The 11,517-nt window shown below is 48.6% G+C and overlaps 1 protein-coding gene across 1 annotated transcript; it reads right to left on the bottom strand.

Moving 5' to 3' along the window:
• Positions 1–7,185: 7,185 nt before the first annotated feature.
• Positions 7,186–11,166, bottom strand: LOC101778588 (arginase 1, mitochondrial). The gene is made up of 6 exons (XM_004974930.4): positions 10,880–11,166; positions 9,152–9,311; positions 8,930–9,063; positions 8,517–8,726; positions 8,061–8,171; positions 7,186–7,742 (listed from the first exon to the last, which is right to left on the bottom strand). Exons 1-6 carry the CDS (start codon positions 11,024–11,026, stop codon positions 7,482–7,484), a joined length of 1,023 nt encoding a protein of 340 aa, XP_004974987.1. The 5' UTR covers positions 11,027–11,166; the 3' UTR covers positions 7,186–7,481.
• Positions 11,167–11,517: the final 351 nt, after the last annotated feature.

The raw sequence follows: 11,517 nt of genomic DNA, 5'->3' as shown, positions 1-11,517 counted from the left end.
CCCGCTCCTGCGCCGCCCTGACGGCAGAACCCAATGACCGCTGGCGTCACCCCCGGAGTCCTACACCACCGCCCTCTTCGCTCAATCGCCGCCCCGGCAGAGCACTCCATTGCTTCTCCCCGGCCTTCGCGCCGCTCCCCTTCTCTCTCCCGCGCCGCTTCCTTTCTCCGTTCCCACAGCTATAAAAGGAATGCACCAGCCGCCGGAGTTCCCTCCGCCATTGTTGCCTTCAGCCATTCTCTCGCTCCCTGCTCAAGCTCCTAGCGCCACACGCCAAGTTCTTGAGGAACTCTTCTCTCAGCTTCTCCCTCAGTTTTCTCCAAGTCACCCAGCCGCTTGCTCCTCCGTGCTGCGTAAAAGCTTACTTGTGATCTGCAAGAAGCATCGCCGCCGCCAGAGCATTGCCGGTCTTAGCCGTTGTTCAAAGCTTTGGTCCCTCCGCCCAAGTCTTCCTCTTTCCGACCCCAAGCTTTCCTTTCAGGAAGAAGGTAAGCTGCCGACCCCAGTCTGCTTCGCCCGACCCCTTCTATCCGCCCGACCCCGGTTCCGTCTCGCCCGACCCTATCTGTTCCGCCGACCCTTATCCGCCTCGCTCGAGGGCTCGGCTGTGATCTTTTTCGTCAACCCGAGGGTGTATGTGTAAAACTTAGGAACCCTTCAGTGCTTGCGTCTGAGGATCCCTAGTATACCACATCCTCTAGTTCAAGGATCAGATCATAAGTTCCTTTCCGACCCTTGTCTTTGATCTTCACCAGCTCTCTTGAACCTCCCTACCCTCCTGCTCCTTGTCGCGAGTTTCTGGGCTCAGGCGAGCCAGTGTTGCTGTTGAAATAACCGTCTATGCTAACTCTTGCATTGCATTCGTGTAGAGCTGCACCTCGCCGACGGCTTCTACGAGCTACACCCGGCGCCAGAAGTCGAAGCTGTAGCCGAGCTCCTGCCCTCCGAAGCCGAAGCCGCCCCAGAAGTCGAGCAGTTCTCGTCCTCTTTGCTCGAAGGCAAGCCCCGGATGCATAAAAACCCTGTGTGTTTTACCAGACTTGCGCATGCCTTCTGTAACATGCTTGTGCATTTACGTATAGGAGTTGTTTGAAACCCTAGATGCATGACTTAGTTATTCCCATGATCTGAGCACTAGCTGTTGGACCGAGTAGTTGCATTGCTTAAACCAGGAGACGGTAAAAGTCGAGTGATCTCATGTCACTCGCGAGTTGTAGGAATTGCATGTCTACCTTTTGTTACAACTATAAGGACGATGGACGGGGCAGGGTTTTGGTAACTCTTTGGTGGTCGGATGGTTGCCCCGTCTGTCTATGAAAACTTGCTAAGGCCCAACAGTGGTGGTGTTCGTGATCAAGTGTTTGAAAGTACTAGCCTCATACTTAGTATGGGATGAGGAAGCCTAGTACCGGATTGAACCTAGACGTGAGCGGTCGCCCCATTGTTCTTGGAACGGAGTTTCCCCTGCTGGTTGTCGCACGTGGTGGTAAGCGTGGTCACAGGACGGCAGAGGCCGGCTCTGTGGAACCTTGCACCAAAGGAAATGGGCCCGACACGGGTTAGGGGATTGATGGGGAAGGCCGACACAGGAAGCGACCTCCGGGTGCGCGGATGTCGTGAGGCTAGGTTCACCATGCATGGTTAAAGAACTCGAATCGATTCGTCTGCCTCTCACAGTTTGAGATTGCTTGATCGCTATGTCACCCTGAGTAAATGAGGAATCTGATGATGACATGTTTGTTGATATATCTACACATCTTGTTTGGTTCTATGATTGCTGGCAATAGGTTGCAAAACCTAGACTGGTAAATGAACCTAGAACCGGAGCTAAAACTTGACAATAGGGTTTTTACTTAGTGCTTTTGGCAAACAAACCCCCCTCAGCCAAAAAGCCCTGCATGTCTAGAAGTGTGGAGTGGTTTCACTCCTATCGGTTAAGTCTTGTTGAGCTTAGTAGCTCAGCCTTGTTGTAGCTCCTGTTTTTCAGGTGAAGCTGCTGCTTCCGACCCCTCTCTTGCTGGCGCTTGGCCGCCCCAGCTTCCGTCGGGCTGGACGGTCGAGTGGGATCCCTCCTCGGACGGCGAGGAGAGGGACCAGTGATGTCCCGGCTGGCCTCACCAGGGATGTCCGACCCCGACGAATTGCTTCCGCTAGTGGTTTTACCTTCTGTGGTTTTCTTTTGAACCTTGTAAAACTCTGATGTTGGTTTTTATGGCCGAACTAAATGGTTAAATTGTTTAACTCAGTGGACTCGTTATATTCTCTGGAACCACTCACCTCCGTGTGAGTTTGCTAACTCGATCCTGTCCAAGTGGTTAATCGGATAAAATCCGACGGCACTTCGTGTTAACTTGGCTTAGGCATGGGTGTCGCATGTTAGGCGGCTTAACCCTGTTTAATCAAGCTAATCCGAAGTGGATCCGCCACACTTAGCGTCGCTGAAGCTCAATCTGAAAGAAAAGATGCATACATTATGTAGCATTTTTGTAGGATTTTGAAACTGCTAAAATTTATTCAGTGATCAATATGAAGTTGTGTCATGCTCTTATTTCGGTCATATTCTTCCCGAGTAGTTAGCCTGTTACGATTAGGCTCTCAGTCTCTTGGTAGCCGTTGCCACTGCGTGTGTGAGATCATTGTCTCGTATACGCGTATCGGCTTAGACATGTTAGATGCGCCTGAGGCTTTCACAAGTTAAGGCGTGTTCTGCTCGAGAAGAGTAGTGACCTTAAGAGAAGACAAAAGTGAGAGTAGTTGCTGTTGCGACAAGAAAGAGACTGCACGATTACGAGTCAAGCTCTTGTTTCAGTCATACTCTTCCCGAGTAGTTAGCCTATTACGCTTAGACTCTCAGTCTCTGGGTAGCCGTTGCCACTGCGTGTGTGAGATCTTTGTCTCGTATACGCGTATGTGCTTAGGCGTGGCAGATGCGCCTGAGGCTTTCACGAGTTAAGGCGTGTTCTGCTCGAGAAGAGTAGTGACCTTAAGAGAAGACAAAAGTGAGAGTAGTCGCTGCTGCGACAAGAAAGAGACTGCGCGATTGCGCAAGAGTTTGATGCCCTCCGGCGAGTAGAGCGCGCGTTGTGCGCAAGAGTTTGTTGCCCTCCGACGAGTAGAGCGCGTGTTGTGCGCAAGAGTTTCCGGCGAGTAGAGCGCGTGTTGCGCGCAAACAGAAAATAAGCCAAAAAATAATTTAAAAAATTACTTAGCTTGATTCGTGGATGATTGTTGACGAAGCTGTGATGGTCGTTGATGAAGCTGTACCGGTTGTTGATGAAGTCGACTAGTCGGAGGCGATTCTGACTAGTTGTCGATGATGCGAAGTTTGCCCCGACTAATTTTTTAGTCAAGACGAGGAGTTGGAGTAGTCCACCCTCGACTAGCCTTGTAGTCGAGACGAGTAGTGGAAGTAGTCGTCAGCGAGCGTCGCGATGTGGTTGGAGTAGTCGTCGGTGAGCGCCGCGGCATACTCAGAGAAGTCGTCGGCGAGCGTCATGACGAAGTAGTCGTCAGTGTGTTGTCGAGCGAAGTAGTCGAGGAGAGTAGTCGAAGTCGTTGCTGAGCCACCCGTAGTCGTCGGCGAGCTCGCAACGTAGTTGAAGTCGTCGAGGAGCTGCCCGTAGTCGACGGAGTCGTCGGCAAGCCGACTGTGGTCATCGGCATGCCCGCGACATAGTCAAAGAAATCATCGGCGGCCCATAGTCGTCGGCGGGCTCGCGAAGTAGTCGGACTTTCGAGTTGTAGTCGAACTCAGAGTCGCTGTTAGACTTCGAGTCGGAGTTGAAGCTGGAGTCGCCGTCGGACTCCGCGTTGTGGTCGAACCTGGAGTCGTTGTCGGACTCGTTGTCGGACTCGGAGTTGTAGCCAGACCCGGAGTCGCCGTTGGACTTCGAGTTGTAGTCGGACTCGTAGCCGTCGTCGGAGTTCGAGTTCGAATCGCGGTCGAACCCGAAGTCGCCGTCGGAGTACGAGTTTGCAGTCGAACCTTGATCCGAGGTTTAATTTGTCAATTTTCTCGATGAGATTTTCTGCTTCTTTTGGAACAGAGTTCCCGTCGAGGTGCTTCTTCTCCTGGTTGTCGATGATGCAGCATTGGAAGGACCCAGTGCCATCGGTGATGCAAAGTTAGGAGTCAAAGATGAAGGTTGCGCCCGCTTTGAAAGCGAACGCCGGCTTAAAGATTAGGTCCTTCAAGCTCGCTCGATGATCTCGACGATCTGCCCCACGGTGGGCGCCAATGTTGGTGATTTATACCGGCCGTCTACCAAGGGGTACTGAGGTAGCAGAATGTGTAGCGGGGGATCGTCGGACCTAGAACTTGAAGGTAAAAGCGAGGACACAAGACACAGATTTATACAGGTTTGGGCCGCCAGAGTAGCGTAATACCCTACGTCCTGTTTGGGGGTGTTTGTATATTGCGCCCTGCGCTTGGGTGTAGGGGTGTGACCTTGCCGAGCTAGGTACCCCTGCCCTCCTTTATATACTCCAGGGGGCACAGTACTAGTCGGATTACAAGGAGGAGTCCTAGTAGGATTACAGGGGATGAGTCCTAGTAGGATTACAGGGGATGAGTCCTAGTAGGATTACAAGGGAATCCTAGTAGGAGTCTGACTTCTTCCTTCCTTGCGGGTATTAGGGATGTATCCCCGACACTGGTGTACAACCTAATTGGCTTTTATTTAGAAAGGTTATGAAGTGAGCATTAATCAAGTTAACATTTATTGTGAAAAATGATGGATAACACTTGGTGACTTTTATTTAGAGAAACACATGTTAATTAGTCATTAATCAAATTAATATTAAATTTATTTTTAAAGACATGAAATGTAAGTTGTTATGAACCTAACGCAACTTGAACGAATTAAAACGGAGCTAAAATGCGAAATCTAGGAGCTAAACAGGGTTCTAGGGACTAAAACACGATTAACCGTAAACTATAGGGGTTAGCAGAGAAGTTTACCAAGATTCAGTGAACAGAGCCCGCGAAAAGCTGAAAGATCGAGGTTAGATCTGTAAAAAGACATGACAAGGATAAGATTGAGAGATACTGAAAAGTTTAAGGGGTTATCTGAAGTTTGTTCAAGGCACAAAGATTATAGAAGGAATTACACAGATGGTCAGGGGCTTCACGGCAAAACGACCTTATCTCTTCTTCTATCTCCCGATTGCATCCGATCGACCTGATAGAACCGTCGGAGGGGATCCCGGCGGTGCCTTCGGCCGGGGCTAGGGGGCGCGGTTGCGGTGCAGGCAGCGCCGGTGTGGCAGGTCGCGCGGGCGACGACGACGCAACGCGGCCAGGGAAGCAGCACGAGGCGGCGGCGGCCGGAGTGGCGGTGCTAGGCTGGGCGCATAGGGCGGCGGCGGCGCAGCGCTTGGGAGGCGCGAAGGTGAGCGGGACGGCAAAACAGGGAAAGGAGCTCCAGGCGAGGTCGATGGCGATGCCCCGGAGGGAAGCGGAGAGGGCACCGGGGGAGATTGAAGACCGACCGGCCATTAATGGCCATGGAGGTAACGACATCCGTTACTGGAAGAAGAAGGGAAGGTGAAAGGGGAATTGGAGGCGGCGGTCGTGCGCGTGAGGAGGAAATGGGGTGGCGCGTGCGGTGGAGGACCTCAGGGAGATAGAGAGGCGCGGGGAGGCGAGGGGCCCCAGCAGCTTGGCCTGGCGGCGCCGGGCAGAAGTTGCGGCACGCCTGCGGGAGGTGGGGGATGGATCCGACGGGTGGGCCCCGCCCGTCGGTCAGAGAGGGGCGCAGGCGAGCTGACTGGGCCAGCTGGGCCGGTGGTTAGGAGGGAGTAGCTAGGCCGATGGGCTGGCAGACGGAAAATTGACCGGCGCAAGGGAAAGGAAGTTGGGCCGGATCGGCGGATTCGGTTGGTGAGAGGGGAGGGGAGATTGGGCCGGTGGGGTGAAACCGGGCCGGTGCAAAGAGATGGGCCGAAGGAGGTCGGCCTCGGCTGGAAAAAAAGAAAGGGAAGGGGAAGAGGTAGGCCGGCGTGAGGAAAAAGAAAGATGGGCCGCGGCCTGCTTGGCCAGGTTGGTCAGGCCCACGGGCTCGGCCCAATAGGAAAGAAAGATTATTTTCAGAAATTATTTCACGTGGGAATATAAATCCAGAAAATTCTAGATAAATACTTTAAACCACGAAAAATGCTCTGAAAACCTCAAAATTCCAGGAAAATTCCTAGGGACATTTTGGGACACGAGGAATCCAAATAAAATATTTGGAGCTCATGAAAAGGAGTTTAGAACCATTCGAAAAAAATTGGATTTAGCTTATGAAAAAGAGAATAAATTCTAGAAAAACTGGAAAATTTTGAGAAGAACTTGGACGTCTAAACGTATTTTAAAAACTTTTTTACTTAAGAAACACCAGGATGCATCAGCATGAATGCACAAACAGAGAACAACATTATTTAAATTCTGAAAAGCAAACATTTATTTTTTTTCCTACACTAAATTCCCTGTGAAGAAAAATAAATGTTGGGAAGATTTTAAAATTATGAGAAAATCATTGTTTAATTATTCCTTTTAATCACATTCTGAAATTCGAAAATTTTAGGGTGACATAAATCCATCAAGATCAAGGCTTTATTGATTCAAGGAGCTCACTGAGCTGAGATTTTGGTCAGCGATCAGCACTATATTGGTCGCTAGATTTGGCAGAGAAAATCACAAGTCAAGAGCTGACCGTGGAGCCCAGAGCGTAGTGCCCCTGCACCGGCCAGAGACCGCGCCGGACGAACCGCTCCGCCGCCGAGACGCGGCGGAGCACGGAGCACGTCGACGAGCATGCCAACGGCGTGGTCGGCGACGTCGGCGGAGTAGACCGTCCCGGAGTTGGCGACGGCGACGCCGCGGCGCGCGCACTCGGCGAGGTCGATGTGGTCGACGCCCGCGGCCGTGCTGATGAGGCAGCGGATGGAGGGGATGGCGTCGAGGAACACGGCGTCCACACGGGCGACGCCGCCTCCAATGACGACGGCGGCTCGAGGCGGGTCTGCCATGGCGGCGGCGGCAGCGAGGAAAGCCGTGCGCGGCTCACCCGAGGCCGGCGAGTCCAGCACGCGGAAGCGCTGGTGCATCGCGTTGGGTGCGCCCGGGCGGCGGATGAAAAGCACGGCCGGGAGGGCTAAAAATTATATCAAACTTTAACAAAAGTACTGTATGTAACATTGATATGATCTAGTACCCCCCCCACTTCCTAATATTAAGAAAATTATTAACAATCAGAGCATCTGGTTTAGTATATGGCACACCACCAAGAATCGAGCAAATGCCACATGGAGAGAAATTTTGCAATATTTTTTTAGATGGAGGAAGGTTTCAATTCCAACACTACTGCAACCTAATTAACATATTCTTGTCACATGCCAAATGGTCATGCCTCATACACAGGAGCGAAGACTGATTGCCAGCATGTGCCTGGGAAAATCCCACTTTCTGAGTCAGCAAAGATGGTGTGACCCTCCATGGTTCACTTGGAGATCTTAGCGGTGAGCTCCCGGACCAGCTTCGCGGCAACCATAGCTGTCATCCCATCCACCGTGTCGCGCTGTGGGTTGAACTCCACCACATCGGCGGCAACAACATCGCCCTGCAGATTTTGGAGGATGTTGAGCACATCGCGGAACGAGAGGCCTCCTGGCTCAATGTGAGAGACACCGGGAGCAAACGCCGGGTCAAGGCAGTCCACATCAACTGAGACATACACTCCCTTTACACCTTCCCCAAGTTTCTGCGGGGAAAGAAAATATCAAGCATGGGTTTAGATCATACATGATCTGCAAATTACAGAAATTCAAGACCATTTAGATTGCTACAATTAATTTTAAAATTAATATATGCAGCAAAGAATTGATAACTGAGAAGAGAATACGAACTGGAGTTGACAACTTAAACTGCAATTCCTTGAATAATGACAGGATAGGCAAATCACAAGAGATACTAATATGGCTGTGTCTGTACCAACTATGTTTTGTTTTCTCAATTTCAATAGAAAAAACAAGAAAAATATACAGTCACGTTATTGTACTAAAGTACGTTATGTTGTTACCAGATTCTCAAGCTTCTCCCGGTCCTTTGAGAAGGTCCGCATCTCATACTGTTCCACACCAAATCTCTTCCCTTGGTCGCGTCCTTCCTTCGTAATTGATCTTAATCCAACCTGAAACACATTGGGGTCAGGATAAGGGCAACAGAAACATGATAACAAAGTGGCATTCGCGCTACTGACAGGAGGGAAGATTGCAAAGTCAAAGGCACCAACCTCAAGCCTACTCAGTCAAGGAAAAAAACTTATTGCAGCTGTAACATGGTAAAAGCTTTGTGACATCCAGTCAGGCATTGTTTAAACCATGATAGCCCATGGTCTAATACAAAATTGATGGATATTGGAAGCTAAAGTCACATTTTCCAATGCATTAACCACGCAACGTTACACTCACTCATTGATTAATAGTATCAATATCTTACTCAAACCTGGAACACTAAGACAAAATAACACAATTACCTGTAGAAGTCTTCTGGCATAACCACCTTCCATTATTCTGGCAAATGAAGAGGCATGTGAATAATTGTTTCCTTCAAAGCAATCATAGATATCTGGATGTGCATCAAGATGAAGAATGTCAACAGGTCCTCCAAGCTTTTCAGACACAGCTCTAACCACTGGATAAGATATTGAGTGATCGCCTCCTAACACCAATGGTCGAAGAGGCTCCTACACAACAAAGTGCCATTCCAAATAAATATGCGGAACTGAACAGAAAACCAGAACTATTACAAAATGGGTATCGGAACCAATTTTCAGTTTCCGAAATAAATCTGAAACAGTGTACTACTTAATGATGCCTACATAAATAAATATCTTGCATAATCAATGAATAAGATTGCGGGGCAATCTTCATGGGATAATATGTTCACCTCCTCCATCACTGTTTTGACAGACTCACTAATTACATGCATCAATCTGTCATCTTCGACGCCACAGTCACGGATCTCTTGAATGGGGACGTCACCAACATCAGTTAGCACCCGGGGATCATTCAATTCTTTGCCTGTTTAACAGGAACACCATGTTTTTATTGTAATGTTCTTACATTCAAAGTATGTTACCCTATGTTCAATAATATCAATCATACATACCTTCTTCTGTGCTAGAGTTTGTGCTTCCACACCAAATGGCCTCCCTTATGCGTGGAGGAGCAAATGCAGGCCCTTGTAGAAAGGATGAGTTGTGACCAAGAGGGACCCCTAAAAGTGAGGCAGAAGCTTTCACACCACCCAGAGCACGCAGCAACTCTGCCTGCACAAGTACACGTTACAGCAAAATTGCAGGAAGCTTTTTGTGAAGAAAAGCTAACTTATTGTTCATTGGGGTTGCATAAAGCTTTCATTATTCTGATTGCATGTACTTATTAATGAGAGTGGGGCGGGGGGTTAATCACAAACTGGAACAGAGTAAGCAGAAAACAACAACAACAAAAATCTGAAAAAAGAAGCTTTTAGCACACACTCCATTCAGATATGGCAAAGTTACATATGAGGCTTGCCTTTTCAAATGGAACACTTTTAAACTATCAATCTTAGATCCTTTCTGAAGCAAATAATGTAGCGAGACTCTGCATGTCAGCTTTGGTCATATCTCACACATGTTGTTATTAAAAAAAATCTTGTTACAGGTCTTGAAAGACTCAATAGCCAGACACATTGAAAATAAGTGTCAGAACAGGCCTCAGATTGTTTTTAAAGGTGTATTACATGTAACTATCAATGAGAACTGGGACTTAATCACAGAATGGAGCATAGTCAAGCACAAAAAAGGAAGTAAAATATTACTTTATGACTAAAATTTTCTGCAACCTCTTCTGTCAGATGTGGCAATGTTATATATGAGGCCTGGTTTCCAAATGAAACACTTATTTAACTATCACGAATTCATGATGTTAGATTCCTGCTGAAGTGAATATAAAGAAGTGGGTCTTTGCTCATGGCAGCTTTGTTCTCCTATTTTAATCATGATACCAATAGAGATACATGTTATAGGTCTAAAAAGACTCAAACTGCGTAAGTTTAAAGCAAGTTTCTGAACATATTGAGGCATCGGACTGTTTTTCCCAACTAATGGTGAAGGAAAAAGAAACAGAAAGTGAAGCATTCAAATCTGATCCAGGTATTCATGAAAACTTTCTGAATAATTGTTTCAAGATTAACAAGTGTAATTAGCAGGTGCTTCCAATGTGTGAATGAGGGCCATACCAAACTGCACTGTAGCAATCACATGGGACCGTGCATAACTCATACGGAACAAATAAACAATTGGGTGGTCTTAACTCTACTAGTGTTGGCTCTTTCACTGTTTCTTGCATGTAATGAGTAGTACATGCAAAAGCAGAGTAGGAGCAATTCAGTATCGATTTTTGGTGCAACGCCAGCATGTTCGTTCCCTTGTGATCAGTACCCATTTTCAGCAGAAACTGTTGCTGACCAAGAGCAGGGATCTGTTTGCTCTAGCTGTATTACCTGTAGTCTACTACTAGTACAATGCAAGTCTGCAGTGGGTAGAAGCACTGCTGATTAGGGGATCAGATCGCATCACTACACATGTGAAAAAAGTAAAAGGGGGAACAAGACTCGTCCCGATTCCTATCGACAATATCTGACTGCCATTCAGTCTGCACCAGAAAAAGACACTCCTTTTCTCATAATTGTGGTCGAAATGCGGGACAAAAGAAAAGGATTCCAATCAAATCGAATCGCATATTTGCGTGGAACGGAATATTCAGAAGAACAAGCAGCAGGTACTAGAGAGTATTAGGATCAGGGGAAAAAGAAGGGATTTTTATGGAGGGGCCGGAGAATGGAAGAACTGACCTTGAGCTTTGCCCGCTCGCGGATGAGGGTGAGGGAGGCGTCGATGACACGGCTCTGGCCCCGCTCCACCGCCTCCGCCGACACCTTGGCCGCGCTGAGGCGCTGGATGTGGTGGATCCACTTGGTCCCCGCCGCCGCGCCGCCCATCCCCGCCCTCCCTCTCCGAATGCGGCCGGGCCTTTCCTCTCCGACTCTCGATCGATCCGCAGCAGCGAGTCCGCGAGTAGGAAAAAGGACGCGACGCGAGGAAGAGGACGGAGGCGTACCGCAACGGCGTTGCCCCTCCTCTCGTCTCTCATATAACGCGTGACAGCGCTTGTTGCGTGTGTTTGGCTTGGAGCGAGATCAACTGTTTGCCACACGTGAAAATTAGTAGCTTTGTTGAATGGAATTGTTTTTTATGCAACTATTCCTCACCGGAGATTGCAATCTGTATTAATAATCCAATGGTCATAGTTTTCTGCCTGTGGGTGTAGTATATAATCACTATGCTTATACTTTTTTTTCTAAAAAAAGACCAGAGCAAACTTAGTCCGTCCTGCCTGGCCTGAGCCTGCCAGGCTAAGGGGGTGTTCGGATAGCAGTGCTAAACTTTAGCAGTGTCACATCGGATATTCGGATGCTAATTAGGAGGACTA

This window comes from Setaria italica, chromosome VII (genome assembly GCF_000263155.2).
Source record: "Setaria italica strain Yugu1 chromosome VII, Setaria_italica_v2.0, whole genome shotgun sequence".
Classification (NCBI taxonomy): Eukaryota; Viridiplantae; Streptophyta; class Magnoliopsida; order Poales; family Poaceae; genus Setaria; species Setaria italica.
Note: the sequence above shows the minus strand (reverse complement) of the source record. Positions and strands in the feature narration are given on the sequence as shown.

Coding starts and splice junctions, on each gene's coding strand:
- LOC101778588 (XM_004974930.4), bottom strand. CDS start 11,026: ATGGGCGGCGCGGCGGCGGGGACCAAGTGGATCCACCACATCCAGCGC. Junction 8,727..8,929: donor TCAAAACAGTGATGGAGGAG/GTGAACATATTA, acceptor TTTGTTGTGTAG/GAGCCTCTTCGACCATTGGT. Junction 7,743..8,060: donor GGGAGAAGCTTGAGAATCTG/GTAACAACATAA, acceptor CTTTCCCCGCAG/AAACTTGGGGAAGGTGTAAA.